Source organism: Eschrichtius robustus, chromosome 5 (assembly GCF_028021215.1).
Source record: "Eschrichtius robustus isolate mEscRob2 chromosome 5, mEscRob2.pri, whole genome shotgun sequence".
NCBI classification, from domain to species: Eukaryota; Metazoa; Chordata; class Mammalia; order Artiodactyla; family Eschrichtiidae; genus Eschrichtius; species Eschrichtius robustus.
Genome location: NC_090828.1, coordinates 18,533,270 through 18,559,632, shown reverse-complemented (window position 1 = coordinate 18,559,632; position 26,363 = coordinate 18,533,270). Strand labels below are relative to the sequence as shown.

Sequence of the window (26,363 nt, the reverse complement as noted above, 5' to 3'; positions counted from 1 at the left end):
TTCTTCAGAACTTTATTATTAGCTGATATTGAAAGTGTTAGATCGATCCTCTGTGTATCTTAGCTTTTAAAAAAATAAAATACTTTGCATATTTGGTGTTGGGCTATGTGATAGAAAAACATATTTACTCAGTCCTCCGGGTCACACATGTACCCTTTAGCTGTGCTTATTCTGATCATTCTTTTGAGGATTTTGTTGCTTCAGAATCATGTTCAATTTTTCAGTTGATTTAAAAAAATCAGTGTGATATCCTTTTCCACCCAGGAATGCTACAATTATTCTAAAGTCTTGGTCATGCTCTGTGATCTATTTCACTGCATGAAAGCTCCTCTATGCATTGATATCTCTTTTAAGATGTTGACTTTCTCCCAATGTTTGGTAATTATTGGTTGGAAGCTCACCCTTTACCGCAGATTCCAGTCTGATTGTTTGTACCCTCCTTAGCAAAAGAGGTATGAGTAATGTCATGGTGTACGTCAAAATCCTGTCAGTTACTGTTGGCTGTTGGGGGATATGTTGCGAGGTAGGGTGTTTTGGCAGCTCATCTTCTGCAAATGGCTGCTCCCTTTACCTCCTATGTGTCACCAGTCACCAGGAACACTGTCCTTTCTCTCCATCTAATGGTCTTATATCCACTGCTCCTACCTGAAGACAGACAATCCTGCTGGAATTTCTTGGCCCCAGGAGACAAGAAGGGGGAGTGTGTGTGGAATGGCTGACATGCTGTGGCATGCTGAAAAATCAGTGTGCTGTTGATGGCTCCTGAGCCCGGGACCTCTCAGGATCCGCCCTCTCTGGGCACGGAGTGCTCTTGGGGCTGTTTTCAACTCCTATGGCAGTCTACTGCTATGCACATTTTGAGCTGTGGTTTTCTTCTCTGACCAATTTGCACCTGCCATCCTTCTTTCAGGGATTCCTCATGATTTCTGGCCCACCAAGGGCTCTCCTTGTTGTCCAGGATGATTATGAATTTATTTACTTATTTTTATATGTTTTCTGTTATTTCTAACCATTTGGGATGGGAGGTAGAGGCTGCAGCATGTATTCAGTTTGCAGTTTTGGACAGGAACCATCTCCCATAGCACTGTCTCTACCATAACATGCATCACGTTTGTGATAGACAGCATAATGGCCCCTTCCCCCAAAGATGTCTATGTCCTAATCTCCAGAATCTGGGCAAATGTTATACCTACACTCTAAATTTACACAATGTTATATGTCAAATTTATTTAGTTAAAAATATTATGTTAGGGCTTCCCTGGTGGCACAGTGGTTGAGAGTCTGCCTGCCAATGCATGGGACCCGGGTTCGAGCCCTGGTCTGGGAAGATCCCACATGCCGCGGAGCAACTGGCCCGTGAGCCACAGCTACTGAGCCTGCGCATCTGGAGCCTGTGCTCTGCAACAAGAGAGGCCGCGATAGTGAGAGGCCCGCATACCGCGATGAAGAGTGGCCCCCGCTCGCCGCAACTAGAGAAAGCCCTCGCACAGAAACGAAGACCCAACACAGCCAAAAATAAAAATAAATAAATAATTGTATTGGGCTTGTATTAAAATAAAGAGTCTTTATTAAAAAAAAATGTTATGTTATATGGCAAGGGAGAAGTGAGATTGTGGATGAATTAAAGTTGTTAATCAACTGACCTGAGAATAGGATGATTACCTCGGATTATCCAGGTGGGCCCAGTGTAATCACAAGGGTCCTTAAATGCGGAAGATGGTGGCAGAGTCAGTGTCAGGGTGATGTGATGTGAGAAAGACTCAATCAGTCACTGCCAGCTGTGAAGATGGAAGGGGCCATGAGCCAGGGAAGCAGGCAGCCTCTTGAAGCTGGAAAAGGCAAGAAAACAGATTCTACCCTGGAGCCTCCTGAAACTAACAAAGCCCCGCTGACACCTTAATTTTTAGCCCAGTGAGACTTAGCCCATTTTGGACTTCTGATCTTCAGAACTATAAGATAATAAATATGTGTTGTTTCAAGCAACTGTTTGGTGTAATTTGTTACAGCGGCAATAGGAAGCGAATACAATGCTGAGATGTGATTACTGGAGTCTCTCTTCCACCACACTGCCAGCTCTTGAGAACAAGAGCCATACTGTTGTCGCCGGTATTTACCTGGAACCCAGCACCGGATCTTGCACATAGTCAGTGCTCAGTAAATATTGGTTGAACGAATGAAAGAATGAAAGACTGCTCTGAATTTGAGGTTCTACAGAGGCTCTGAGATTCCAAAGCAGGCTCTGCCTTTCCCCTTCCCCTGGTCCTGGAGACTCTAATCCCTCTGATCTCACTTGTCTCTTGTTTTCACTTAGCAGGTTTTATTGCTATTCCATTTGCAGCTTCTTCCCTTGCTGTGGACCATTTCTCTCATCTCTTCAGCCCTGCGTGTAGGCAGAATTGAGATGGAAGACACTTGGCACATAAGTACCTGACTTTACCAACAGGCCTTCCCTGGGTTATGCCTGAAACAGTGACTTTTTCTTCCTCTCCGAGATTCTGCCTGCTTTCTTCTCTTCTCCATAGCTGCCTCCACTCACATTTCCAGTCAGGCTTTTGCTGTTTTCCCACCAGCTTGAATGGGGAATGTAGTTTTCATCTCATCTTTTCTTTTCTGTGTTCTGAATTAAGCACAAGGCCGATCTTTATAATAGCCCTTCTTAACCCCCTTCTCAGATGATTCCATGGGTTTCCAGGCTAGATAATGAAAAGAATTAAAGGCACTCTCAGGTGACCTCAGGTTTTCTATAAAGCCACTCAGGGAATCCCTCAATGTATTTTGTGCAGAACTGCAAATTCCTCTTGGGCTGGGTGACCATAGCTGCTGTTGGGTCACTGAAATATTGTTATTTTGTGGCTTTTCAGCCAGCCATTCTCAGGCTCTGGCTTCTCTGATTTCGCATTGAACTTGGCTTCTGCCTCTCCAGATTTCCCTCTGTGTGCCTCACATTCAGTCTCTCCTGGAACCAGTCAGGATGCTTGGTCACGGTCCAAAGCAGAGTTCTCATGCCAGATCTCCTCCAGTACTGCTTATTTGTCCCATATGTTTGATTTTGGTGACTTGGTCAATGCCTGGACCAGTCTTTTGTGGCTCAGTCTGGCAGCAGAGCCAAGAGACATGGTATGTGGTTACTAACATAGAAAGAACTGCCTCTGACCACTCAGTCCTGGGGATGAGGGGGCCAGGCACACAGACAAAGTAGTGCAAACTCTTTTACCAAAATCTATTTTTGGAGGTAATATACGCACCTCTTCATTCCCTTCCATTGTGTCCCCCTCCCCTGCTGCCTTCCCGATCCATGAAGATACCTAGTTGAGGAAACAAAGAAATCATCCAATTTCACCCTCCCTACCCACAATGCAATTTCAAGTGTGAAATTTTCATTATGGAGGAATCCTTAGGTTTCGGTTATCCGATCTGCTGCAGGAGTCTGTAGTGCCAGAGTGGTGAGGTCCAGATCGGAGACAATGGCTCATGTCCTAAAGATGAACTTCTGTTCCCCCATGGGCAACCGTCCAGGGGATTGCATGCTCCAAGGCAGCAGAAACAAGCAAGCTTTGGACCAGGATGCTGAAGTTTGTATTCTCTGGAAGCTGATTTTGTCATTCTTGTATGAAGATACCCTCTCTTTCCCTCTCTCCATTCCTGCTGCCTAAGTTATAACCAGCACACCTTCCCTTACCCCTTTGGTAACAAGCATTTTGCAGATGCTACCCCAGGGAACTTAGGGGTGGTAGGAAAGCTACCGCTTACAACTCACTTTCCTCCTCACACAATAACATGGGGCTGAAACCTGATGCACATTTCTGATTTTAGGTGGAGTGTTATTCCTGCGGAATAAAACCCAGAAGAGTGTTTGTAAATTAAGAGCATGATGTCATGGCATTTCTTTGAGGAACATAATTTCATTCATGGTAATATGAAATTATGCAGTAGCAAGCCCTGTATATTATATTACTTTCTAAGGACAATTTTTTTTTGAAATGGCATTGCATGCCTTTTTAATAAAGATAATTCTTTAAGAGGTGAATTTGAAATTCGAACTTTAAAGAGTCCTTACATTTAATTTTTAAAATAATGTTTAGCTCTTTAATCCTCCTGGAATTTAATGTGTGTGGTGTAAGGGAAGGAACTTAGTTATTTTCACATGGACAGCTAGTTGTCCCAAAATTATTGAACAACTCACTTTTTTTTTATACCATTAAAATCAATTTTATCATGGATAGTAAAAAAAAAAATCCCCATGTAATCTTGGTTGTTTCTGTCAATATTTGTCTATCTCTTTGTCAGTATCGTGCTGCTTTGGTTACTGTGGCTTTATAGGACATTTTGTTATCTGGTAGGGCAAGTCCCCTCTAAGTGCCTCTTATTCTTTTTTCCCCTCAAAGTTTCTTGGCAGTGCTCATATGTTTGGTCTTCCAGAGGAATTTAAGAATCAACTTGTCAAGTTCCAAAATCTTCCCATTGAAATTGTGATGGAAACTGCATTAAATTGACATCATTATAATACTGAATCTTCTCATCAGGAACATGTTATCTTTCAATTACTTAGGTCATTTCTAACGTCCTTAAAGTTCTCCGGTTTTCCTCATATATAGATGGCATATTTCTCAAAATGTTGTAGGTTCTCTCTTTTTCTGTTATGGTGAACGGATAATTTTTTTCCCTTTCAGACTTTAAGTTTTTGCAAAGGTTTTGTTTTAGTCCAGGTCCTTATGGTAGCACTTTACAGAAATACACTCAAACTAACTTAGGGGAAAAAAAAGGGGTGGGGTGGGGAGAATTCTTTGGAAGGTGGCCAAGGCCTCCCCTGCAGGCCAAGGGCAGAAAGGGGAGTGGGCCTCACACAGGGCTGGAAAAAAGAACTGCTTGGTCTCTTCTTGTTGCTTCTCTTGGGAGATGGTTTCCTCTCCCTCTGTAGTTCAGCTTTCTTTGCTGCTCTTTGTCCCCCTTTTACATTCAAGGGGATGCAGAACAAATATGGCTATAGGGGCTACCCACAGGAATGGTGAAAAACGATGTGGGCTGGAGAGGCACCCCTGAAATTGATTTCAAAGCACTACAATGTCAGAAACATCAAAAGAATCTGTCTCTTCTTGTCTAAAAAGGATAGAATTAGCAGTAACAGTATGGGAGATCCGACCTCCCGGGTTCCAGGCGATTGATAAACAGGGACTGACAATCATCACCCTTATGGGATTAATAATTCAACAAAAATATATTGAAACCTACTGTAGAGCACAGGGAATTCTACTCAATGCTCTGTGGTGACCTAAATGAGAAGGAAATCCAAAAAAGAGGGGATATATGTACAGGTATAGCTGACTCACTTTGCGGTACAGGGTAAACTAACACAATATTGTAAAGCAACTATACTCCAATAAAAAAAAAAAAATATATATATATATATATATCGAGGTCTTACTTTTACTTCATATTTCTATACTGCTTCGCTGATCATGACGTGCTTCCTCTTAGTCCCTTTCACTGTCTTTTAGGCTTTGGGCTCAGACCACACGAAGTATGCCATAGTCGCCAAACTGTGCTTTAGTGGCATAACTTGCCATTTCAAATAATTTGTCTTCAGAAAAGAAGATCCTTCAAATTTTGCAACTTGGGATAAAGATGACTATGACCTTATTCCTTATTCCTACTCTCAACTGGCTTACGATTCATTTTGAAAATAAATCAGAAAATAGGGCACTACATTAAAAAAACCCAACCAACCAACCAAACAAACCCTCCTTGAAAACAAGAAATTCTGTTAAGAGACATTATTCTTAATCTAATTCTGTAGTCGACGTCTGTTATTTGACCAGGAGCCAGGTGAAAGCTACAACGGGAACTTGGCAGTCTCAGCAATATCGGTTACTAATTGAACGACCTTCCCAAGTAACCTAAGCTTTGTGAATCCGTTTTCTCATTTTCAAACCCGAAACAATAACAACTTTTAAATTTAGCTGTTAGAAAACAAAGTAAAAACAACAACAACAACAAAAAAAACAAAGGACGAGGTGCACGTGGAGGGCTAACAAGCGCTAATGAGAGAGCCCGATATTGATGAAGCAAAAAAGAAAAGCGAGTCTGGAGCGAGATTAAGTAAAAACTGTCAAAGAAACCCAAGAAATGGCACCTCCGCCAGCTCCAGCTCTTTCACACATGTCAAAAAAAGTCCCTCCATGGCGGACACGCTCTCCTTTAATTGAAAAAGGAGCGTTCACTTTGGACGAGTCTTTTCCTTACCAACAGAAAATTCCTTTTCTCTAAACTTTGCTTCCCCGCCCAGTTTGCAAACAAGGAGTCAGATTTTCCTCACTGGCTCGAAGGAGCACCGCCGAGCCCAGCGGGCGTCTCAGGAGGTGCAGAGCCTACAGCTGGGCGGGGTCGACGGAGGCCCAACTTGCAGCAGTGGTCTGGGCTCAACCAGCTGCCACCGCAGAAGGCCCGCCCCCGACAGAACCAGTGGGCACCGCCCCCCACCCGACACGTTCGCACGACTTAGGGCGTGGTTTCCGGCAGCGGAGGCCTGCTTTACGGCCGTCCCTCCCGCGCGCCTTTCTTCCGGGGCGGGACTTCCTATCCATTATTGATAGGCGCCGGGAAGCAGAGCTGGTGGCAGGATTATACAGGAAGGTAAGTCTGGCTGGCTAGACCTTATGCTCCTTGAAAGGGCACCAAGGAGGAGCTCTTACTCGCTCTCCTTTTTGTTTTTTTTCTCTCCGCGAGGCCTCGGTTTGCGCGGACGTCTCGGCCATTTGGCACTACCACCCACCTGAAGCTCTTCCGCTTCCTTTTTGCTCAGGCTCCGCCCCCAGCGTCCTGTGGCCATGACTACCGCCCCGCGGGACGCCCTGGTGTGGAAGCTCGCTGGGCTGCTGCGTGAGTCCGGTGAGTAGACTTCCGGTTGGGCTGGGGCGATATGGGGTACTTCCTACCTCCCAGAGAAACGCCCCGTAAGAGTCATGGGGTTACAGCTGTTTAGGGTCACGAGAGTTTGGGTGTCGAAGAATTCATTTCTTTACTCCTCCGGGGTTTGTTCGCTCTGTTGTCCTTTGTCTTTTGACAGTTTAGATCTTAGCCATCCCTCGAGGCCAAACTCCAGTGCCACTTCCTTCATGCGTTCTCTGATACTCTCAGAGGGAAGTGATGGTTACTTGGCCATAAGCCCCTCGAGACCAAGGACTGGTCATAATCATCGTTCTGTGGCAAAGCACTAAGTTTAGCATAATTAAAAGCACGAGATTTGAAGTCAGACCCACCTGGGTTGGAATCCCAACTCTTTCAAACTTGACCAAATTGTTTAAGTTTTCTGAGCCTTAGTTTTCCTCACCAGGAAAACGACATAATGATTGTACTTATCTCAAAGTTTGCTATGGGGATTAATTTTAATTCACATAAAGCATTTAGGACAACGATTGCATATATAGTAAGTGCTCAAAATTGGTAGTAATTATTATAATTTCTTTCCTTGGAGCCTGGGCACAGTGGAGCCATAGTCGTTGTTCAGTAATGGATGGCATTAGTTGTGGTAGAACAAGTACTGGCTTTGAGATCAGATGGACAACTTCTTACCAGCTGTATGATCTCAATCGAGATTCTTCTTTGAAGTCCAATTTCCTTATTTGTAAGAGAGTGTTAACAGTGCTTTTTAGGAGATTCTGATGACATTTAAATGAAGTAACATGTCTGGCACATAGTACTCAACGTTAGCTGCCTTCCATCACTCTGCACTCCTATTGATGGTATCTGTGGAATCTCTATAGCATTTTTACTTTCTGGCTTGTAGTACTAACTGTGCACATGTCTTATCTCCGCTTGTAGACTGGGAGGCTCTTTGAGGGTGGGGAGAGTCCTTGAACCTTGTCTGTATCTATCCTCAGTGTTAAGTACATAGAAAATCCTTCATACAAGGTTGTAGGAGTTGATAATTTATTCAGCAGAAATCTGACTTGGTTCCAGGGGTTAGGGCTGATGGTGTGTGTGTGTGTGCGCGTGCACGCATGCATGTGCAGGGACACAAGTGACTAAAGAGGTAGCAGGAGGGAGAGTGTTGCATTGATGGAATAGATTTGCATCTTGATTGTAGTGGTGGTTACAGGAATCTACATGTAGCAAAATAGCATAGATCTATATATACACATTGTACCAATGCCAATTTCCTGGTTTTGATATTGTACTCCATATAAAATATAACGATTAGGGATTACATTTTAAAGGTATGAGGGACCTGTCTGTACTAGTTCTGCAAAATCCTTCTAGTCAATCCTTATTTTTTCAAAAAACTTAAAAAAAATCCTCTTTGCCTACCTTGTAGTTGTATTTTCTTAGTTGCAGTAATGAATACCAAAGATGCCCTCAAGGATGAGAGTCTCATTGGAGAAAGCAGTTTTAACATGGAGAGCAATAACAATACCTTAGTGCTATAGAGTGGTTATTTCCATGACATGTATTTTAGTGTTGTTTGAAAGTTTCTGTAAGTGCGCATGTTACTTTTGCAATCAGAAAAAAAAATACAGATAAAGCAATCAACTTTAATATAAGATGAGTGATTATGGGGAAAAGTTCAGCAGTGTTGTGTGTTGAGAAAGCTTCCTGGAGAGAAGGTACGTCTCAAGCTGGGCAGAGTGGAAGGGGGTGTGTCAGAAAATGAGGAAGCTGGGAACCAAGTCGACTGTATTTCCAGCACTGTGAGTAGGCCAGGCTCTTTTGGGCAGAAGGTGAAGGAAAATTTAGAAAAGTTGGAGTCTTGTAGCAAAGCAGTCTGCTATATCAGGCTGAAAAGTTAGGAGTTTTTGAAGGTAGAGGGGAGCTGTTGAAGACTTTTGAGCAAGGAAGAGGTAAAAAATTTGATCCTGTAGTGGAGGATCAACAGTATGAGTTGGAGTGGGTGTATCCTGGGGTCACAAGTTTTAGAATAAAAGGAAAGAGCCTTTTCTTATGTGCTCCTCCTGTCTGCCCCTCTCCCTGCAGGGGATGCGGTCCTGTCTGGCCGTAGCACCCTGAGCCTGCTCACTGCCACACTGCAGCAGCTGAACCACGTATTTGAGCTGCACCTGGGGCCATGGGGCCCTGGCCAGACAGGCTTTGTGGCTCTGCCTTCCCACCCCGCCGACTCCCCCGTCATCCTCCAGCTTCAGTTCCTCTTTGATGTGCTGCAGAAAACGCTTTCACTCAAGGTTCTGGGGTGGGAATGGGGTAGGATATACAAAAAGCCCAGAAGAGCAGTGGAGGCGGGGCTGGGGGTACGGCATGAGTGCACGAAGTCTGCAGGGCCCAGATTCAGATGAGGTGAGAGCTGTGCTTGGCAGTGCTAGGGAAGAGAGGCCAAGGAAAGGGACATGTGCTGGACCTCAGTGACCTGAGTGTTTTTTTGGTTTTTTTCTTTAGCTGGTCCATGTCCCAGGTCTTGGCCTCCCAGGGCCCATCAAAATCTTTCCATTCAAGTCCCTTCGGCAGCTGGAGGTATGGGGTATTGGGGGATGTCAGTGCACAAAACCCAGCTTGAGCAGCCATTTGGGGCGGGGAAAGAGATGTGGCCTCTTTTGGTGGGGTGTGGGGGGCAGACCTGAGTGTGCTCGTTGCTCTGCAGTGATGTGCCACCCACTGTCTTCCACTTAATGCTGCCCTGAACCATAGGTGGCTTCGTCATCTTTTCCTGCCTCCCTGTTGGGAGGTGGGGATGAGACCTCTGTCTTCTGTGAAGTTCAGTCTTCCTCCCTCCCTCCCTTCCCTTGCCCCAGCTCCGAGGTGTCCCCCTGCACTGCCTCCATGGCCTCCGTGCCATCTATTCCCAGCTGGAGACCCTGATTTGCAGCAGGAGCCTCCAGGCATTAGAGGTGAGGAGGGTGAGGGGTGAACCTGGATGCCTTGTCCTGAGGGACGTGGAGGACCAAGCTCTGGGGTTCCGCCTTCTCTGCAGCCTTCCCTGCCTCCTGCCTCCCACCTCCCTCTGGACCCAGTGTCCTTGCTCCCTCTGCTGTGTTCCTGCAGCACTCTGTGCCCGTCCATATGTTTACAGTCATGCCTAGCATATTGTATGCGATATCCTCGTGTCTGCCTCCCCGCTCTGCCCACAGTGAACTCCTTGGGGACAGGGCCCTGGGCTTTCTTTAAGTCTTCATCTCCAGACCGAGCTCAGTGTATAAAGAGTGAATGAACGGCCGGCTGATAGAGCGTGGTCTTGGCATGGTAGGGAGGGGAGAGTGGAGGTAACAGCACCTGCCTGCCTGCGCAGGAGCTCCTTTCAGCCTGCGGTGGTGACCTCTGCTCCGCCCTGCCCTGGCTGGCGCTGCTCTCTGCCGACTTCAGCTACAACAGTCTGACTGCCTTAGACAGCTCGCTGGTGAGTGAGCCTCGGAAGGGGCTTTGGGGAACTGGGGAACGGCAGGGACGGGTCCTTCGGGAGGAGGGCCGGTTGGCTGCCTGGGGGCGTCCCATTTTCCACTTCCTTTTCCCGTCCCCCCTCAGCGTCTCTTGTCAGCTCTGCGCTTCTTGAACCTGAGCCACAATCAGGTCCAGGACTGTGAGGGTTTCCTGAGGGTGAGTAGGAACAGCCTGGCTGGGCGGGTGCCACTGGGGCCTCTGATTGTTCTGCTCTGACCCTCTCTCCTGGACTCCTTTTGCTCCCACCTTGCCCTTGCCCCCGCCCCCAGGCCCCTAACCCCCTCAGAGCCGCATTCTGGGAGGTGGTACTGTTTGGAGGCACAGATTCCAGCATAAGACAAAGCAGTGTTCAAATCTCAACTCCTATCCCTGTGTGATTTGGGACAAATTAGTTAGTCTCTCAATTTTTTATCTGTAAAGTGCACATCCTAGGAGTACCTACTTTTATAGTATTAAAATGACTGTGAATGGTATCTGATGTTACGTAGCCCAGTGCCTAGCTCAGAAAAGGGTAGCTTTCGTGGTGAGGATGAAGAACACTTCTCCCATGTCTCCCTGTCAGAGATAAAGCTGGATACTAGTTAAAATGGTAATAAACTATTTGTGATATTTAATTAGTAGTAAAACTATTTTAATCAGTAATAAGCTATTCAGCGTGAACTGAACTCAAGTTTGATTTGTGCATCGGTGGGCGTTTTCAACGGAGAGTGAGCTAGTGGGAAGGGGGACAATGGGGGGCTTGAGCAGATTCTCTCCTTGACCAAACTCTAGACGGGTTCCTCTGAAGTCAGGGAAGGGGAAATTTACGAAGAGCAGGAAACGGGCATTGGTCTGTGTGAAACCTGCCTGGTTTGCTAACTGGCACTTTTCGAAGTCCCATGGAGGCTGGGAGACCTGGGCCCTATCTTCAGGCGTTGGCTGGAGCAAACTAAATCCTTCTGGCAGCCTTGAGTTTTTCTGGGTAGCTGTGTAAGGGGGCTGGAGTTGTCGTTCTGGAGCTATCAGAAACTGGTAGATTTGTGCAAGCCTTAATGTGGGGGGAGGTGGGGGGGATGAAATCATTTGTGCTGACAGTCTGCAGTCTTTATAGGCCAAGGTTGAGGCCTAGTCGAGAAGAGGGTTCAGAGGAGCCTGACTAGAGTCTGGTCAAGGAGAGAATCTTCCTCACCCCCACCCCCTCCCAGGACTTGTCTGAGCTCTGCCATCTGGACATCTCCTATAACCATCTGCGTCTGGTGCCGAGAATGGGACCCTCGGGGGCTGCTCTGGGGACCCTGATACTGCGAGGCAATGAGCTCCAGAGCCTGCACGGTGAGTGGGGGAGATGGGGCGGCCAGGCTGTAGGGGAGGGCGGGGCAGACGTGGAGGGGAACGGCGGCAGTGTGAGACTCGGCGGCCTGGGACCCGTGTGCCCCCAGAGCCTCTCATGCGGCCTTCGGGCAGGTCTGAGGTGCCCAGGCTGGCCTTTCTGCTGTGCCCCCCCCACCCTGCCCCCCACCCCCTCCACCCTTGCTCACCCGCATGCCCTTCCTCCCCTCTCACCCCTGCCCCAGGCCTGGAGCAGCTGCGGAACCTGCGGCACCTGGATGTGGCCTACAACCTGCTGGAACGACACAGGGAGCTGTCGCCGCTGTGGCTGCTGGCTGAGCTCCGCAAGGTGAGGACCCAGGAGCTAGCTTTGCGCCCCTCCTTCCTTCCCTCCCTCCCCCCCGTGCTGAGTTGCTCAGCATCCCTCCTCACACGGGGGCACCCAAGCCCTGCCTCAGCCTCCTCTTCCTGTCCCCAGCTCTGCCTGGAGGGGAACCCTTTGTGGTTCCACCCTGAGCACCGAGCGGCCACCGCCCGGTGCTTGTCACCCCGCGCCAGGGACGCTGCTGCTGGGGTGAGTGGTCTTCCCGCGTCTGCTCTGCCTTCCCTTTCCTGCCAGGCCTCCCCAGCCCCTGCACCCTCTTGCCTCTCCACCCCCATCCCTAGGCTAGGGACGAAGGCCTTGGACCCCCTGCGTATCATGCTGTTACCCCTCGCCGACCCTGCTGGTGCTTACAGGGCTAGGAGGACCCCCAGCCCTGGCTTGGGGCTCCGCAGGGCGTGTGCTCCCCACCGACACTACCCTCCCCTTTTATCTTCACTCAGTTCCTTCTTGATGGGAAGGCCTTGTCACTGACTGATTTTCAGGTTCGTGTGGTGGGAATGATGGCGGGATCGATTTGGGAGGATGTGAAGGGAGGGCACTGGCTGAGGGAAATAGAGGGCTGTGCGGGAGGGGGCTGCCTGCTCAGCTGGCAAGCGTGTCCCGTCTCTCAGCGAGCTCGGGCGGGACAGAGGCGCTCCCTGGCTCCGACCTCTTTCTCCTTCCTGTTGCCCCACGCCAGACCTCCCCATCCTCAGGCCTTGGCCCCATGGCCCCACCTCTGCCCTGGCCGGTGGGGAGTACCACAGAAACCTCCGGCGGCCCTGACTTGAGTGACAGCCCCTCGTCGGGGGGCGTTGTGGCCCAGCCCCCGCTTCGTAAGGTTAAGGTAAACGGTGTCCTAGGCTGCCTCGTGCCCGGGGTTGGGTGCCTCAATGGTGGCTCTGGTTAGCCGATGCACTGGGAGTAAGTAAGGGCTTATCCTTGCCTGTGGGTGGGTATTTTGGGCAGGTTGGGTGGCAGGCCCCTGGCTTTCATAGAATGTGGTCCCTCTACCCGACCTCAGAGCCGAGTCCGTGTGAGGCGGGCGAGTATCTCGGAACCCAGTGATACGGACCCGGAGCCCCGGACTCTGGACCCCTCCCCGGCTGGTGAGTTAGCCCACCGCCAGCCCCCCTGCCCCCGTCCAGCGCGCTCCAGTCTTCTGGCTGGGAGGACTTTTATTTTTGGTGGAGTGGAGCATTGTGAGGGGCCTCGTCGTCCTTCCGCTTTCCTTTTAGTCTGGGGAAAGGAGAAGAGACTGCTCCTGGGCAGCACTTTCCAAAGGGTTTTTCAAGGAACACCGTTTCTGTTGGATGTCAGAGGTCAGGCGATGAAAGGATTCCGTGGCCCGGTCAGTCTGGGAAAAGCTGTGTTGAGCGAGAGTTAAGTAGTTTCTTCAGGACGTCTCAGGACCTTAAATGTGCTGCTGGGTCTGTCCAGTCTCCCAAAGCAGCAGGTGCCGCGCGCTTCTGAGGCGCACGTGACCGCAGTGTCCCACAGGAGGCGCTCTGGGACGGGCTCCCCCTGACCTGGCTCTCCCCCGGCCGTCGCACCCCCTTTTTCCTCACCCGGAGGAGCCCGCTCAGAAGAGGCTGGGGCCGCCGGGGACTGTGGCGGTCCGGGCTCGCTAAGCTGCGCTCCCCCGCCTGCCCAGGGCGGTTTGTGCAGCAGCATCGGGAGCTGGAGCTCATGAACAGCTTCCGGGACCGCTTTGGCCGTGACTGGCTGCAGTACAGGAATCACCTGGAGGCCTCCGGGGCCGCTGCCCTCGGCACCCGGCCTCCGGACGCCCCGAGCCCAGAGGCTGTGCGCGGCCCTCCGCCCCCTGAGAAGGGGTCTCCACAGGAGGAGGCAGAGGCGGTCAGGGTGGAGCCGGAGCCGCAGGAGGAGGAGGAGCTGGAGGAGGGAGAGGAGGAGGGAGGAAAAGAGGAAGAGGAGGAGGAGCAAAGCGAGCTGGAGGGTGAGTGCTCGCTGGCCGCGCGGAGGCGGCCTGGCCGTGGGCGTGTCTGGGGGCTAGGAGACCCCAGGTGCGGGCTGCTGACCCCTTCGGGATGGACGGCCACCCCATGGGAGGCAGAGTCTTGGCTGCCTGTCTCTCCTCACAGGGTCCCTCTCTTGGTCTCTCCTCAGTGGAGCTCTGCCGCCCCATGTTGGTGTGTCCCCTGGAGGGGCCCGGGGGCCTGCGGGGCAGGGAATGCTTTCTCTGGGTCACTGCCGGCCACCTGTTTGAGGTGGAGCTCCAAGCAGCTCGAACCCTGGAACGGCTTGAGCTCCAGAGTCTGGAGGCAGCTGAGATAGAGGCTGAGACCCAGACCCAGAGCGAGCCGGTGCCCGAGGTGAGCGGTGGGAGCTGGGGTTCTGGAAGAGACGCCGGGCTTTTTTCGGGAGCCGACTCTGACAACATGGCGTTGGGTGCCAGGCACTGGGCGGCCTGTTTCCCACACTCTCTCTCTGAGCTTAGAGCCTCGGAGGGGCGCTGAGGGGGGAAGGTGGGCCCCAGGCGGCTTGGGAGGCGGGGCTGAGGAGCAGAGCTTCTGGGCTGGAGCATGGCGGTCAGCAAAAGCATCCTGACGGAGTCCAGAGCTTTGTTTTCCTCCACGCTCGCAGTGTAACCCTCATCCCTCCGACCCCCTCTGCCTGCGCAGGGCTCAGATCCACGCCCTGGGGGCCCCGTCCTCATTCTCCGCTTCTCCTACATCTGCCCCGACCGGCAGTTGCGTCGCTATGTGGTGCTGGAGCCAGATGCCCAGGCGGCTGTCCAGGTGACGGGGCCTGGCGTGGGGCCCAGGAGGCTGCAGGAGGTTGGAAGCCCGAGGGCTGGGGTCCTGCTCACGGCGCTGTTTGGCCCGCCCTGTTTCAGGAGCTGCTGGCTGTGTTGAGCCCAGCAGCCACCTTGGGGAAGCATCAGCTTGGGGAGGCGAGGGACCCACCCAGCGGCAGACTCCAGTGTCTGCGTTGTGGCCACGAGTTCAAGCCAGAGGAGCCCAGGTCAGGACTGGACGGTGAGGAAGGCTGGCGGCCTCTGTTCCGGAAGACAGGTACCAGCCCTGCCCTTGACCTCCCTACCCACGCGCCTCCTGCCGCTTCAGGGAAAATGGTTTTGAGGTGGGAGTGGGGAGGGGGAGCCCTAGGGCAGAGAGGAGAGGGGACCAACTTTTCTGCCTGGAGGAAAAATTAAAACCGTCTGCCTGCCGCATTCACAAAAAAAAAAAAAAAAGAAAGAAAAGAAGAAATTACATCCTTTTTTCCCCCTTAAAGTCAGGAAATACAATCTCTGTAACTGCTTAAACATACCCATTATTTTTTCATAACTTGGAGCCTTTCCCTCCTTTTTTTGACTAATATGTCAGAAACCTACATAAAACCTACTGAGCCCCCACTGCAGTGCTGGGTTCTCTGGCTGCTGAGTAGGCTGCTGTGGGGGTTGGCTTGGATTGTCCTTCCCTGACTGACCTTGTGAGCTACTTGTTACCGAGTAGTGCCTCGTGGCATCTCTTCACATCCTGTTCTTTAAGACGAGAGGTTTTTCCATTACAGACCAGTCAAAAAGCCATGTCTTTGAAGACACTGAAGAAGAAAGAAATATGCTTGGTAACACCTGCGTTGAAATGTATGATTTTTATTAGTCACTTTTCCCTTCTTGGCAGCAGCTGGAGCAGGGGTTTAAATTTTATTCAGAAAATTGAGCCCTCTCCATCCCCCACCCTGAATTTGCCCTGGCAGCCGCAGCCCCCCAAGGCCCAGCAGCACAGTGTGTGCAACGGAAAGAGCCCCACGCTGGCCCCGACCCTGTCTGTGCATCATGGGTCCTGTGGCCCTGGGGGTCCTTTCAGTGGTGGCATTCGTCATGAATGTTCCTGTGTGCTCCATTCTCCTTTGATTTGAGCCTCAGTCACCTCATCTGAGCAGAGAAGAGAATGGACTTGCCCCATGACGTTAGATTTAAAAGTGACAAAACGGCACCAGGCACAGTTGCCTGGCATAGAACCAAGGACCTCCACAAACGGTAGCTGCCGCTATGACCCCCCAGCCGTGTGGTCTCGGGCAGGGTGCGTCAGTCGTTTGATCTTTGCTTTCCTCACTTGCAAAACGGGCTCAGGAGAGTCTTGATACAACCTCAAAGGGTCTAGCACGTCCTCAGTGCGTTGTAGCTGCTCAAAGAATGTTTCCTTTCTCATCGCTGATCTGTGTCCTGGAATCTTTACCCGATTCCATTCCCTCATCCTGACCACCCTCTAGGGTAGATACCCTCATCATCCCCATCTCACAGATGAGGCACCAGGCACAGAGCGCTTAGGTGACTTGTCAGAGTTGCTTAGATGACAGCCTTCAAGTAACGGAGCCTGGAATCGGACCCTTATCTGTTGATTTGGGGCTTTCAGACATCGAGTACACGCCCAGCCCAAGGCTGTGGGAGGGGCCCAGAGCAGGGCCTGGCTGAGTTTGGCCCTCTCTGAGACAGCCTGAGATGAGAAGGCAGGGTGTATTGAGGAGGCTGTGGGCCGAGGCTCCGGGCTTGCTCATCCCTCACTGGGGCGGGGAGCGATTGGTCAGCAGCCGGTCCTGCAGAGGGCATCAGGTGGGCTGGGAGCATGCAGAGCAGCTATCGTGTGGAGCTGGAGATGGGGGAGTGGGGAGGGAGTGCTGTGAGTACAGCGGAGGGGTGTGGTGCTGTGTGTGTGATTCACGGGACTGTGCCCATCCTCCCTCCAGAATCGCCTGCTGTGTGTCCAAACTGTGGTAGTGATCACGTGGTTCTCCTGTCCCCTGGAACCCCCAGTGGAGAACAGGGACAGGGAGAGCAATCGCCAGCCCCCTCGCAGTCCCCGAGCCCTGGCCACAGCCCTCCTGGCCACAGTGCCTACAGCACCAGGGCCGGCAGTGCCCCATCTCAGGCACCGGCCTCCCGTGACCGCCACAGTTGGAGCCTCAGCCCCCGTGAGTCTAGGCGAACAGAGACGGGGTGTTTGGGGGAGGGGCGCTGGAGCCAGGGTGGCCGGGGCAGGCTGACGGCCCACCGCTTGCCCCCAGCCCCTGAGCGCTGTGGCCTCCGCTCTGTGGACCACCGACTCCGGCTCTTCCTGGACGTCGAGGTGTTCACCGATGCTCAGGAGGAGTTCCAGTGCTGCCTCAAGGTCTGTGCCAGCCTGGCTCTACCCTGTGCCCCCAACTGACCAGGGTGCCCGCCTCTTTCCACCACAGCAAAGTGTGTCCAGGCGGTTGCGCTGGAGCCCCCAGGTCTGGCTTCTGGTTTAAACTCCGGCAGCTGCTCTCAGTGTGGCTGTGGACACGTTTCTTGGTATTTGAGTCTCCGTTGTCTCCCCTCTACCACGGGGAGGATACTGCCTACCTCACCGGGTGTGGAGCACACGTGAGAGCCGACGTCTGCAGGCTGCCTCGTGCAGCCCCGGGCGCTTAGCAAATGGGGTCTCCGGCCATTATTGTATATCCCCCACGCCATCAGACCCTCTCTGTGGAGCTCTGAGCAGCTTCAGGACACTAAGGATCTAGAGGACGTCGGTCTTGCCCTCCATATTCTCTTCTGGTGCGAGGAACGGCCCGTCATGACGCGGTGTGCAAGCGCTGGAATCAGGCTCAGGCCGTAGAGGGGCATCTGATCCAGCCTGTGTGGGCCAGGGAAGCCTCCCCTTCCTGTGGTGATGGCTAAACCAAGTCTTGAAGGATGAGTTCCAGAGGAGGGAGGAAAAGAATGTTCTAGGAAAAGGAAGCAGCAAATGCATGGAGGCCTGAGAGAGTAGCTAGTGGGGAGAACTGGCCGTGATCGGGACAGCCACGGGGTGGGGGTCCTGAGAGGAGTCTGAACAGGCAGGCAGGGCTCATTCAGGAGCATTGTCTTGTGTCGGCCACGGAGTTTGGACTTGAACCTGAGTCCTGCGGGAGCCACTGCAGGCCTTGGAAGCAGGGGAGTGGCAATAGGTTTTGTGTTTGGGGATAGTTGTTCTGTCAGAGGGTGGATTGGAGGGGGCAAGATGACAGGCAGGGAGACCTGCTAAGAGCCTGCCGCGGGTCTGAGTGCAGGCGGGGCTGTGGGATAGAGAGCAAGGCCGATGGAGAGGCTGGGATGGACGCGCAGTGTCGCCGGTAGCTCGGCCCTCAGCCTGGCAGCTGCCTCTCTGGTTCTCTCTGTTTGACATCAACTTCCTCTTCCCCTTAGGTGCCACTGGTGTTGGCAGGGCACCCTGGGGAGTTTCTGTGTCTCGCGGTTGTGTCTGACCACAGGCTGTATGTGTTGAAGGTGACAGGGGAGATCCGGTGAGTGAGCGGGGCCACGGCCAGGGAGGGGTCCGTCCGGGGCCCCATGCTCTCACTCTGCTCTCGCTCATTCCTGCCACTCTGCCCTCACTGTCTCCACAGCGGGCCTCCGGCTGGCTGGCTGCAGCCGACCCTGGCCATTCCCCTGCAGGATCTGAGTAGCATAGAGCTGGGCTTGGCAGGACAGAGCCTGCGGCTGGAGTGGGCGGCCGGGGCAGGTGGCTGTGTCCTGCTGCCCCGAGATGCCAGGCACTGCCGGGCCTTCCTGGAGGAGCTTACGGGTGAGAGAGGGAAGGGGGAGGAGGGAGGGTGGGGAGGGGGCCGAGGGCCACAGCGCCAGCTCTGGTGCCTGCAGCGGAGACAGCTGGGTAACGGGACCCATCCCTCTTGGAAGTTCCGCAGTGCGGAGGATGGGAAGGTGTTGAGAGGTTGGGATGCAAGAGGTGGAGTCTTTGAGGGCTCCCTGTCCCTGGCTGGCTCTGTCCAGATGTCTTGCAGTCTCTGCCCCCCACCCGGAGGAGGAGCGTCAGCGCCACGGAGGAGGAGGTGACCCCGAAGCATCGGCTCTGGTGAGTCGATAAGGAGGCTGAGGCCAGGCTGAGGCCCAGACGGCTGCTCGTGGAGCACGGGCCCTCTCTCCACAAGCCCCTGGTCGGGCCCTGAGCGCCCATGCCTCCTGACCCGGGCCTGGCCTTCTCCCCACTCTACCCCCTCGTGGTACTTCCCATCCCCTGGCTGACCACTCCTTCCTGGGCCTGCCGCCTTCTCCCCAGGCCGTTGCTAGAGACAGACCCTTCCTTGGAGCCTCTCCGGTTCTTCTATCTTCGGGCATTCCTGGTTGAAGGTGAGGCCACCGCCCCGGCCCCCCAGCCCCCCAGCGCCTCTCCATGCCTTGTAGCAATTCTCAGTGCTGGGATGTGGACTTCCCACCCAAATAACGGCCTCGGTGTTCCCGGCCCCTCTGGGAGGGGCCAGGAGGTGCCCTGGGGCGCCTGTGGCTCAGAGACCTTTGCTTTTGGGCCCAGATTGTCTGGGTCTGCTCCACCTCATCCTTGTGGTGAAGACGAGAGCCGGTCCTTTCCCACGGGGAGGTGGGGTGGTCAGGCAGGTTCCCTTTGTCTTGGGCCTCAGAGGTCTTGGAGGCTAGAGACCCCTGGCGTTTGGGAAAGGGGGAGCCTTGGCCCCCAGAGGCACAGGCCGCATTGTGGCTGCCTCAGTGTGGTCACTCCTCTTCTGAGCAGCGCTGGGACGCTGCCCGGGGGATCTGGGCTCTTCCATGGCCTTCTCCTCCGGGCCTCACCCTGCCTCTTTCCTTCCAGGGCCTTCTACCTGCCCTGTGTCCCTGTTGCTGACTCTGTCCACCCTGTACCTGTTAGAAGAGGACCCTATAGGGTCCCAGGCGGAGCCCCCTCTTGCAGCGGCATCGGGCGAAGCCTCTGAGAAGGCCCCAGCCCCCGGGCCAGGCCCTTCGGTGCGTGTCAGGGAGCAGCAGCCGCTCAGCAGCCTGAGCTCCGTGCTGCTGTATCGCGGGGCCCCGGACGACCTGCGGCTGGTCTTCTACGACGAGGTGTGGGAGCGCGTGTGTCGGGCCGTATGGGACTTACCACGGGCAGTCAGGGTAGGGGGAACACAGAGGATCAGGGTGCAGGGAACCGGGAGGCTGTCACGGGGTTTGGACAGTAGGGAGGGAGGCAGTTGTAGGCAGCGGAAACACCCTGGACTTGAAGCCCAGCCTTGTGTTAGCTGGGAGGCCCTAATGAAGCACCCGGCTCCTTGGAGTTCGTGTCTGATGGGGCCCGTGTGCCAGCCGTGTGGTCTTCACAGCCTCCACGTGAAGAGGTACTATGATTATTAGTCCAGTTACAGTTGAGGACACTGAGGCTTGGGGATGTTAACCAGCATGCCCAGGTCACAAGTGGCAGAGCCAGGAACTGAACCCCGGCAGTTCCTTGGAATTGACTCCAGGACTGATGATATTCTGGAAACAGGGAGGATTAAAGAAACCAGGTGGTAAATGCAAAAGCCCTTTTGGGGCCTTCAGTCAAGGCTGATTGGGTTCTGTTTAAAAAACTCAGAGTCAGGATCTCTTATGGGGAATGACACAGGCTTGGGGATGAGAAGAGGCCATGAAGCAGGGAGGGGCAGTGGGTCCCCCTGAGGCCTTCCCTGCCTCCCCTGCTCTGGTGTGGCCCTTGTGAGTCTCACCTCACTACTGGTTGTCTGCCAGGTGTCCCGGCTGGAGAGCTTTTGGGCACTCCACGTTGTGTGTCCGGAGCAGCTGACGGCCCTGCTGGCCTGGATCCGGGAGCCCTGGGAGGAGTTGTTTTCCATCGGACTCCGAACTGTGACCCAAGAGGCTCTAGACCTTGACCAGTGAGGCTGCCATGCTGGCCCCGCCCCCGGCCTCAGGAGCCACGGCTACAGATGTTCTCTCTCCAGACTCTGGCTGCGGACTTCTCTGGCCTTTGGGCACTGGTCAGCAAGGCCCCAAATGACCCACAACTCAGGGGCAGGGTGAGAGGACTGGTCCAGCCTCTAGATGACCTGGCCCGAGGGAACGGGCTGAGTGGTCAGAAGGAATGTTTCTCCTGCACTTTTTCTCAGGTATCAATAAAGTTGTTTCCATTCCGGATGCCATGGGTGCAGTTGGATGTGTCACTCGTGAGGCCTGCTGTTCCCCTACTACTGCTAACAGAAACTGCCCCGCCCATGGCTCTTCCCCAGTGGACAGGCCAAGCAGCCTTGTTTGAACTGTGAGACCCCATCTTCCAACCCTGCTTTTTGCCCCCGCTGATGGGATCCAGTAGGACTCCTACCCATGGGCACCAGTCCTCAGCCAGCAGCACCTGTCTTGAGGCCTGGTGTGGAAATCGCTGCCTAACAAACAGCTGGGACAGTTACATTGTCCCTCTCCTGAGTTTCAGCTGGGAACTAGCGAGACTCTCAGGCCATTGGCAGCGGGAGCTGAATACGAGTGTGACTGGGGAGCGGGTTCGTGGAGCCGGGCAGGCACCTGGTGGTTTCCGTTCCTGCCTTCTTCCCAGTACTGCCTCACTCAGCCCAGGGGCCTGGTTGGGTTGACCCCACTCCTTTACCTGTGTCTCTGTGGCTGTGGTGATCGGTTCAGGAATTCCCATGTGGCCCGGTTTGGCCTACCAAGGCCCAGTCCTGGCCTTTGGCTGGAACAACCGAGAAAGAGGCAAGTTTCCGCCAGGAGGGCTGCTGAGAGGATGAGCCTGCAGCTGCTGGCTCTGAGGGGAGATGGAACCATGCCGAGACAGGGAGGCAGAGCTGAGAGCTGGGGCAGGCAAGGCCAAGTCTGGGTGGTGTCCGTGGAGTCCTTGGGTCCAGTGTGACCGCAGGCAGATAGCCCTGGAATTTTAGGTTGTGTGAGCCAATGGGGACCCCCTCCTTTTTTCTGTTTGGCTTAAGCTAATTCGAGCCAGATACGAGCCGCTGAAAGGGTCCTAACTACTACATACACCCCTATTCTGACTTGACCCAGCCTGAGTAGGGATCTGTTTCCTGCACCCAAGAATGAACACAAGGGGAGTAGTGTCTCCCACACATTCGTGTAGAGAGGTCCTGGTAGAAGGGCTTGGGAAGGGAGTGTGGGGACTCCCTTTGAGCCCCAAAGCCTGGCTCTGGTTGAGTGTGTGTGTGGTTTTGAGAACTAATGGGTGGGCCTTATTTCGGGAGCAGGTACGTGCCAGGCACTGAGTTCAGTTTTGACAGTCTGCTCCACGCAGGGGTCCTGGGAGGTGGTGGCATCTTGTTACAGGTGAGGAAACTGAGGCCTAGAGGAGGTTGATGATGTGCCCAAGATCTCGTCAGTAAGTAGAGGAGACCTGATGAGTCCAGGCTAGTGTGACTTCAAACCTGCGCTGTCAGCAAACCACGGGGCGCACTGCCTGCCCCTTCACCGCAGAGCGTGGGCCTCTGTGCCAGCCCCGCTTAGAGAGGGATCACTGCCCGCCTTATCCTGGGCTGGGGATCTCTGAATAACCGTACGTACACTTGTCTAGGACGGGGAGGCCCAGATGCACCATATTTGAAGTTTCTCTTTCCTCCAGAGTGTGGTGAGATGTTAGGAGAAGTATTAATTCGTGGGTGGTTTTCACCCCTCCCAGCTGACTGGAGAGGACAAGGTGCCGGATCTTGCAGTTTTAAGTGAAAGGGCTAAGCTGTAAGAAGAGATTTGAAAGGGACCTTAACTAGATAAGAGGCCTGGAGCGGGAGAGGGAAGGGTTTTTAGAGAAGAGCGTTAGAGGCAGTGTCGGTGCAACTCCCCTGACATTGGGGGGCTCTCAGGGTGGAGGGCCCTGTGCCTTGCTCCCTGTTTGGAATTAGGAAGGACAGTGACCTGTCAGATGCTCCCCAGGCCACCGGGGCAGATGGAGATATGGCAGTTGGGAAGGACCTGGCAGAATAAGGCTGGTGAATAAAAACAAAAATAAATAAATGGGACCTAATTAAACTTAAAAGCTTTTGCACAGCAAAGGGAACCATAAACAAAATGAAAAGACAACTCTCAGAATGGGAGAAAATACTTGCAAACGAAGCAACCAACAAGGGATTAATCTCCAAAATATACAAACAGCTCATGCAGCTCAATATCAAAAAACAAACAACCCAATCAAAAAATGGGCAGAAAATCTAAATAGACATTTCTCCAAAGAAGACATACAATGTTGGCCAAAAAGCACATGAAAAGATGCTCAGCATCACTAGTTATTAGAGAAATGCAAATCTAAACTACAATGAGGTATCACCTCACACTGGTCAGAATGGCCATCATCAAAAAAATCTACAAACAACAAATGCTGGGGAGGGTGTGGAGAAAAGGGAACCCTCCTACACTGTTGGTGGGAATGTAAATTGGTACAGCCACTATAGAGAACAGTATGGAGGTTCCTTAAAAAACTAAAAATAGAGCTAACATATGATCCAGTAATCCCTCTCCTGGGCATATATCCAGGGAAGACCATGATTCGAAAAGATACAGGCACCCCAGTGTTCATTGCAGCACTATTTACAATAGCCAGGACGTGGAAGCAACCTAAATGTCCCTCAACAGATAAATGGATAAAGAAGATGTGGTACATATATACAGTGGAATATTACTCAGCCATTAAAGAGAATGAAATAATGCCATTTGCAGCAACATGGATGGACCTAGAGATTGTCATACTGAGTGAAGTAAGAGGAAGACAAATATACCACTTTTATGTGGAATCTAAAAAAATGGTATAAATGAACTTATTTACAAAACAAATAGAGTTACAGGTGTAGAAAACAAACTTATGGTTACTGGGGGGAAAGGGGCGGGGTGGGGATTAATTGGGCGATTGGGATTGACATACACACTACAATATGTAAAATAGATAACTAATAAGGACCTACTGTATAACACAGGGAACTCTACTCAATACTCTGTAATGGCCTATATGGGAAAAGGATCTAAAAAAGAGTGGATATATATATATGTATCACTGATTCACTTTGCTGTACACCTGAAGCTAACACAACATTGTAAATCAGCTATACTCCAATAAAAAGAAAAAAAAAAAAGCGAGCAAGATCAAAAAAAAAAAAAAAAAAAGAATAGGGCTGGTGACATTTGCTCAGATTTCTCTTGACTGGAGAAGGGAGGCGGCCCAGAAGATCCTGCGGGCCTGCAGTGGGGCCTGGAGGTCAGCTGAGAGGGTGCTGCAGGGGTCACTGCAGGAGAACGGGATAGGCCTGGCCCCCATGTGGGGAAGTGACCAAGTTAGACTTGAACTGATTGAGTTTAAATCACTGATTGGGCTGAGTTTACCAGAATGTTACCAGGCTGACTTTTCTGTCGGTTAGAAATGGGGACTCACCACGAAGATAAAGTTGAGTTACAGAGGAAAAAGTTCTAGTTTTGCACACCTGAATTTGGGGGACCACTATGTTTCTGGAATTCCTATCTGTTACCTTTGGAAAGGTCAACGCTGAGGGTTTGGAAGGTGTGGCCCTAGAGGGCAAGGGAAGTGGTTCTTTCACGGCAGTCTAGGGGGTGACTCCCTACCCCTGACTAGAGGCCTTCAACTTAGGGTTCCCCGGGGAGGGGATGTGTTCTGATAACTTAGGCCTCACTGGAAAGCTTTGTTTTGGGAAAGTCCAAGGCGGGGGGGCGGCTCCTGGGACTGGGGGGCGGGGAGAAGACTTAAATCCTCCAGGGGTCCTGTTCCACCCTTGACCCAGCCAGCCCTCTGCAAACCCTGGGCCCCGGCAGGATGGAACCGTGTGGGAAAGAATCAGTGCCACTGGAGGACAGTTACTCAGCCTCAGGCCCTCCTCATGAAGGACTGAAAGTCCCATATCGAGGTCCCTGGATTCCGGGGAGGGAAAAGAACAGCTGGGCCCCCGGGGGAGGAGAAGGCATCAGGGTGGTTAGGGCCACTCTGAGCAGCTGTGCCTTTCCTGACCTCCATGTGGGTCAGCATTGTTCCTCTCCTGAAGCATGTGCATTACATACTCATTCATAAATCCACTGAATGGATGCATTTATTCATTCCTTCACTAGACAGAGATTAATAGGACACAGGTTCTATCGCAGAGCCCATTAGAGCATATGTCAGGGCCAAAGGTGTTCCCCAGTGGCTCATAAACTACTCCCTTGAAACAACTACATTCTCTGGGCCAGGACTGCAGGGAGGATGTGGTGGGGCCAGTATTTGAGGCTCCGTTGAAGATTTATAGAGGAACACCCCTAAATAATGATGAAGGTAACAATCTAACAGCTGTGGCTTAGTGAGCCCTTACTATGTTCCATGCATTGTTCAAAGCACCTGATCTTCTCAAGTGTTTCTCCTATTCCTCTGGTTGTAAGATACAGAGACAATAAGCTCAAGAAAAGAACCCTGAGTGTACAGACATGACCCAGACCTGGAAGGCTGGTGCTGAGGCCCCAGCAGAGACGGGTTTTTCCTGTCTCTTGGAGCCAGATGGTTTCTCTCTCCCATCCCCAGCAGGGCCCAGGTCTGGTCTGGCCAGAGAATGGGGAGGAAATGGTGTGAATCTTGGAACTGGCCAGTTGGGAAAAGCTGGCCGGGGTGGAGGTTCCCTCAGCGACAAGCCTCCTTCTGCAGGGGTGGAGGGGCCCAGAAAGGATGGTGCAGAGTTTCAGGAAATAAGTTCACCTACTTCTGTTTTGCGTGGAGCTGGCCTGAATTTTTAATAGAAGCAAATTAAAACTTCCCAAAAATATTATTAGTCCACTTTCTTGGCAGTGTGCACACCCCCCTTCCCCATCAGTGATTTTGCACCATCTGCAAACAAGAGCCCGTGCTGGTCCTGACGAAAGCCTTCTCCAGCCTCTGGCCCAGAGCTACCTTTCATGGAAGCTGGGCCCATGGACAAGCACATTCCCAGAAGCCCCATCAGGTCATGGCCCGGATGGGGCAGAATAATCTCCAGTCATTTTAGGGTGATCTGGAAAGACGTGTGAGGCTGGGGAACTTGAAAGAGGAGTGTCTTCCGTTTCCTTGTGCTTAAAATCTCTGGGCACATCTTTGTTTTCTGTAACAATTCAAAGAAGTCCTCTGCGCCCTTTGTCCTGCGGATGCTCTTTGTTTGGTGAGCCAGAGGACAGAGGTGCTGGTGTTGCCTGCCGAGACCATGACCACTCCTGGGAGCGTCTGACCTTTAGCTCTGCACCCCACCTGGAGGAGATGCTGGGCCACACCTCCTCCTCAGACCTTGCTACATTCTGAGAAACTGGGGCTGCTTTGCCACTGACACTTGTGCACAGACGTCAGTCTGCAGGACTTGCCTTACACACCCTGGACTGACACCGGAGATGGATTTGTCCACTCAGTCTGGCCTTTCCCCTCCAATGAGTGCTTATCGATTGCCTGTCTGGCCTTGGGCTTGCTGGCAGTGGAGGCCCAAGGCGGTTGAGGGAAAGGATTCGCTCCCTGAAACTGTACATAACAACATATGTAGAAATAAGGTGGGAGGGGATAAAATATACATTCACGTTTGCTTCTATTTGTGTAAATAAATTCTG

The 26,363-nt window shown here is 52.4% G+C and overlaps 1 protein-coding gene across 2 annotated transcripts; it reads left to right on the top strand.

The window, feature by feature from the left end:
• The first annotated feature begins 6,568 nt into the window (after nt 1-6,568).
• Nucleotides 6,569-20,942, top strand: STK11IP (serine/threonine kinase 11 interacting protein). Of its 2 annotated transcripts, XM_068544356.1 has the most exons (25): nt 6,569-6,630; nt 6,800-6,885; nt 8,968-9,173; nt 9,385-9,459; nt 9,738-9,833; nt 10,232-10,339; nt 10,465-10,536; nt 11,565-11,691; nt 11,934-12,037; nt 12,167-12,262; nt 12,514-12,555; nt 12,753-12,899; nt 13,077-13,161; nt 13,707-14,012; nt 14,183-14,388; nt 14,698-14,814; nt 14,913-15,090; nt 16,766-16,990; nt 17,084-17,187; nt 18,228-18,325; nt 18,428-18,606; nt 18,813-18,894; nt 19,099-19,169; nt 19,645-19,892; nt 20,553-20,942. In XM_068544356.1, the coding sequence occupies exons 2-25, from the start codon at nt 6,825-6,827 to the stop codon at nt 20,700-20,702; spliced, it is 3,183 nt and encodes a 1,060-aa protein (XP_068400457.1). In that variant the 5' UTR covers nt 6,569-6,630; nt 6,800-6,824; the 3' UTR covers nt 20,703-20,942. The 2 variants fall into 2 exon arrangements, with proteins under 2 accessions (XP_068400457.1, XP_068400458.1); XM_068544357.1 differs by lacking the exons at nt 19,099-19,169; nt 19,645-19,892; nt 20,553-20,942 and having other exon boundaries at nt 18,720-18,889.
• The last annotated feature ends 5,421 nt before the right edge of the window (nt 20,943-26,363 follow it).

Coding starts and splice junctions, on each gene's coding strand:
- STK11IP (XM_068544356.1), top strand. CDS start 6,825: ATGACTACCGCCCCGCGGGACGCCCTGGTGTGGAAGCTCGCTGGGCTG. Junction 6,886..8,967: donor TGGGCTGCTGCGTGAGTCCG/GTGAGTAGACTT, acceptor CTCTCCCTGCAG/GGGATGCGGTCCTGTCTGGC. Junction 11,692..11,933: donor TGAGCTCCAGAGCCTGCACG/GTGAGTGGGGGA, acceptor CCCCTGCCCCAG/GCCTGGAGCAGCTGCGGAAC.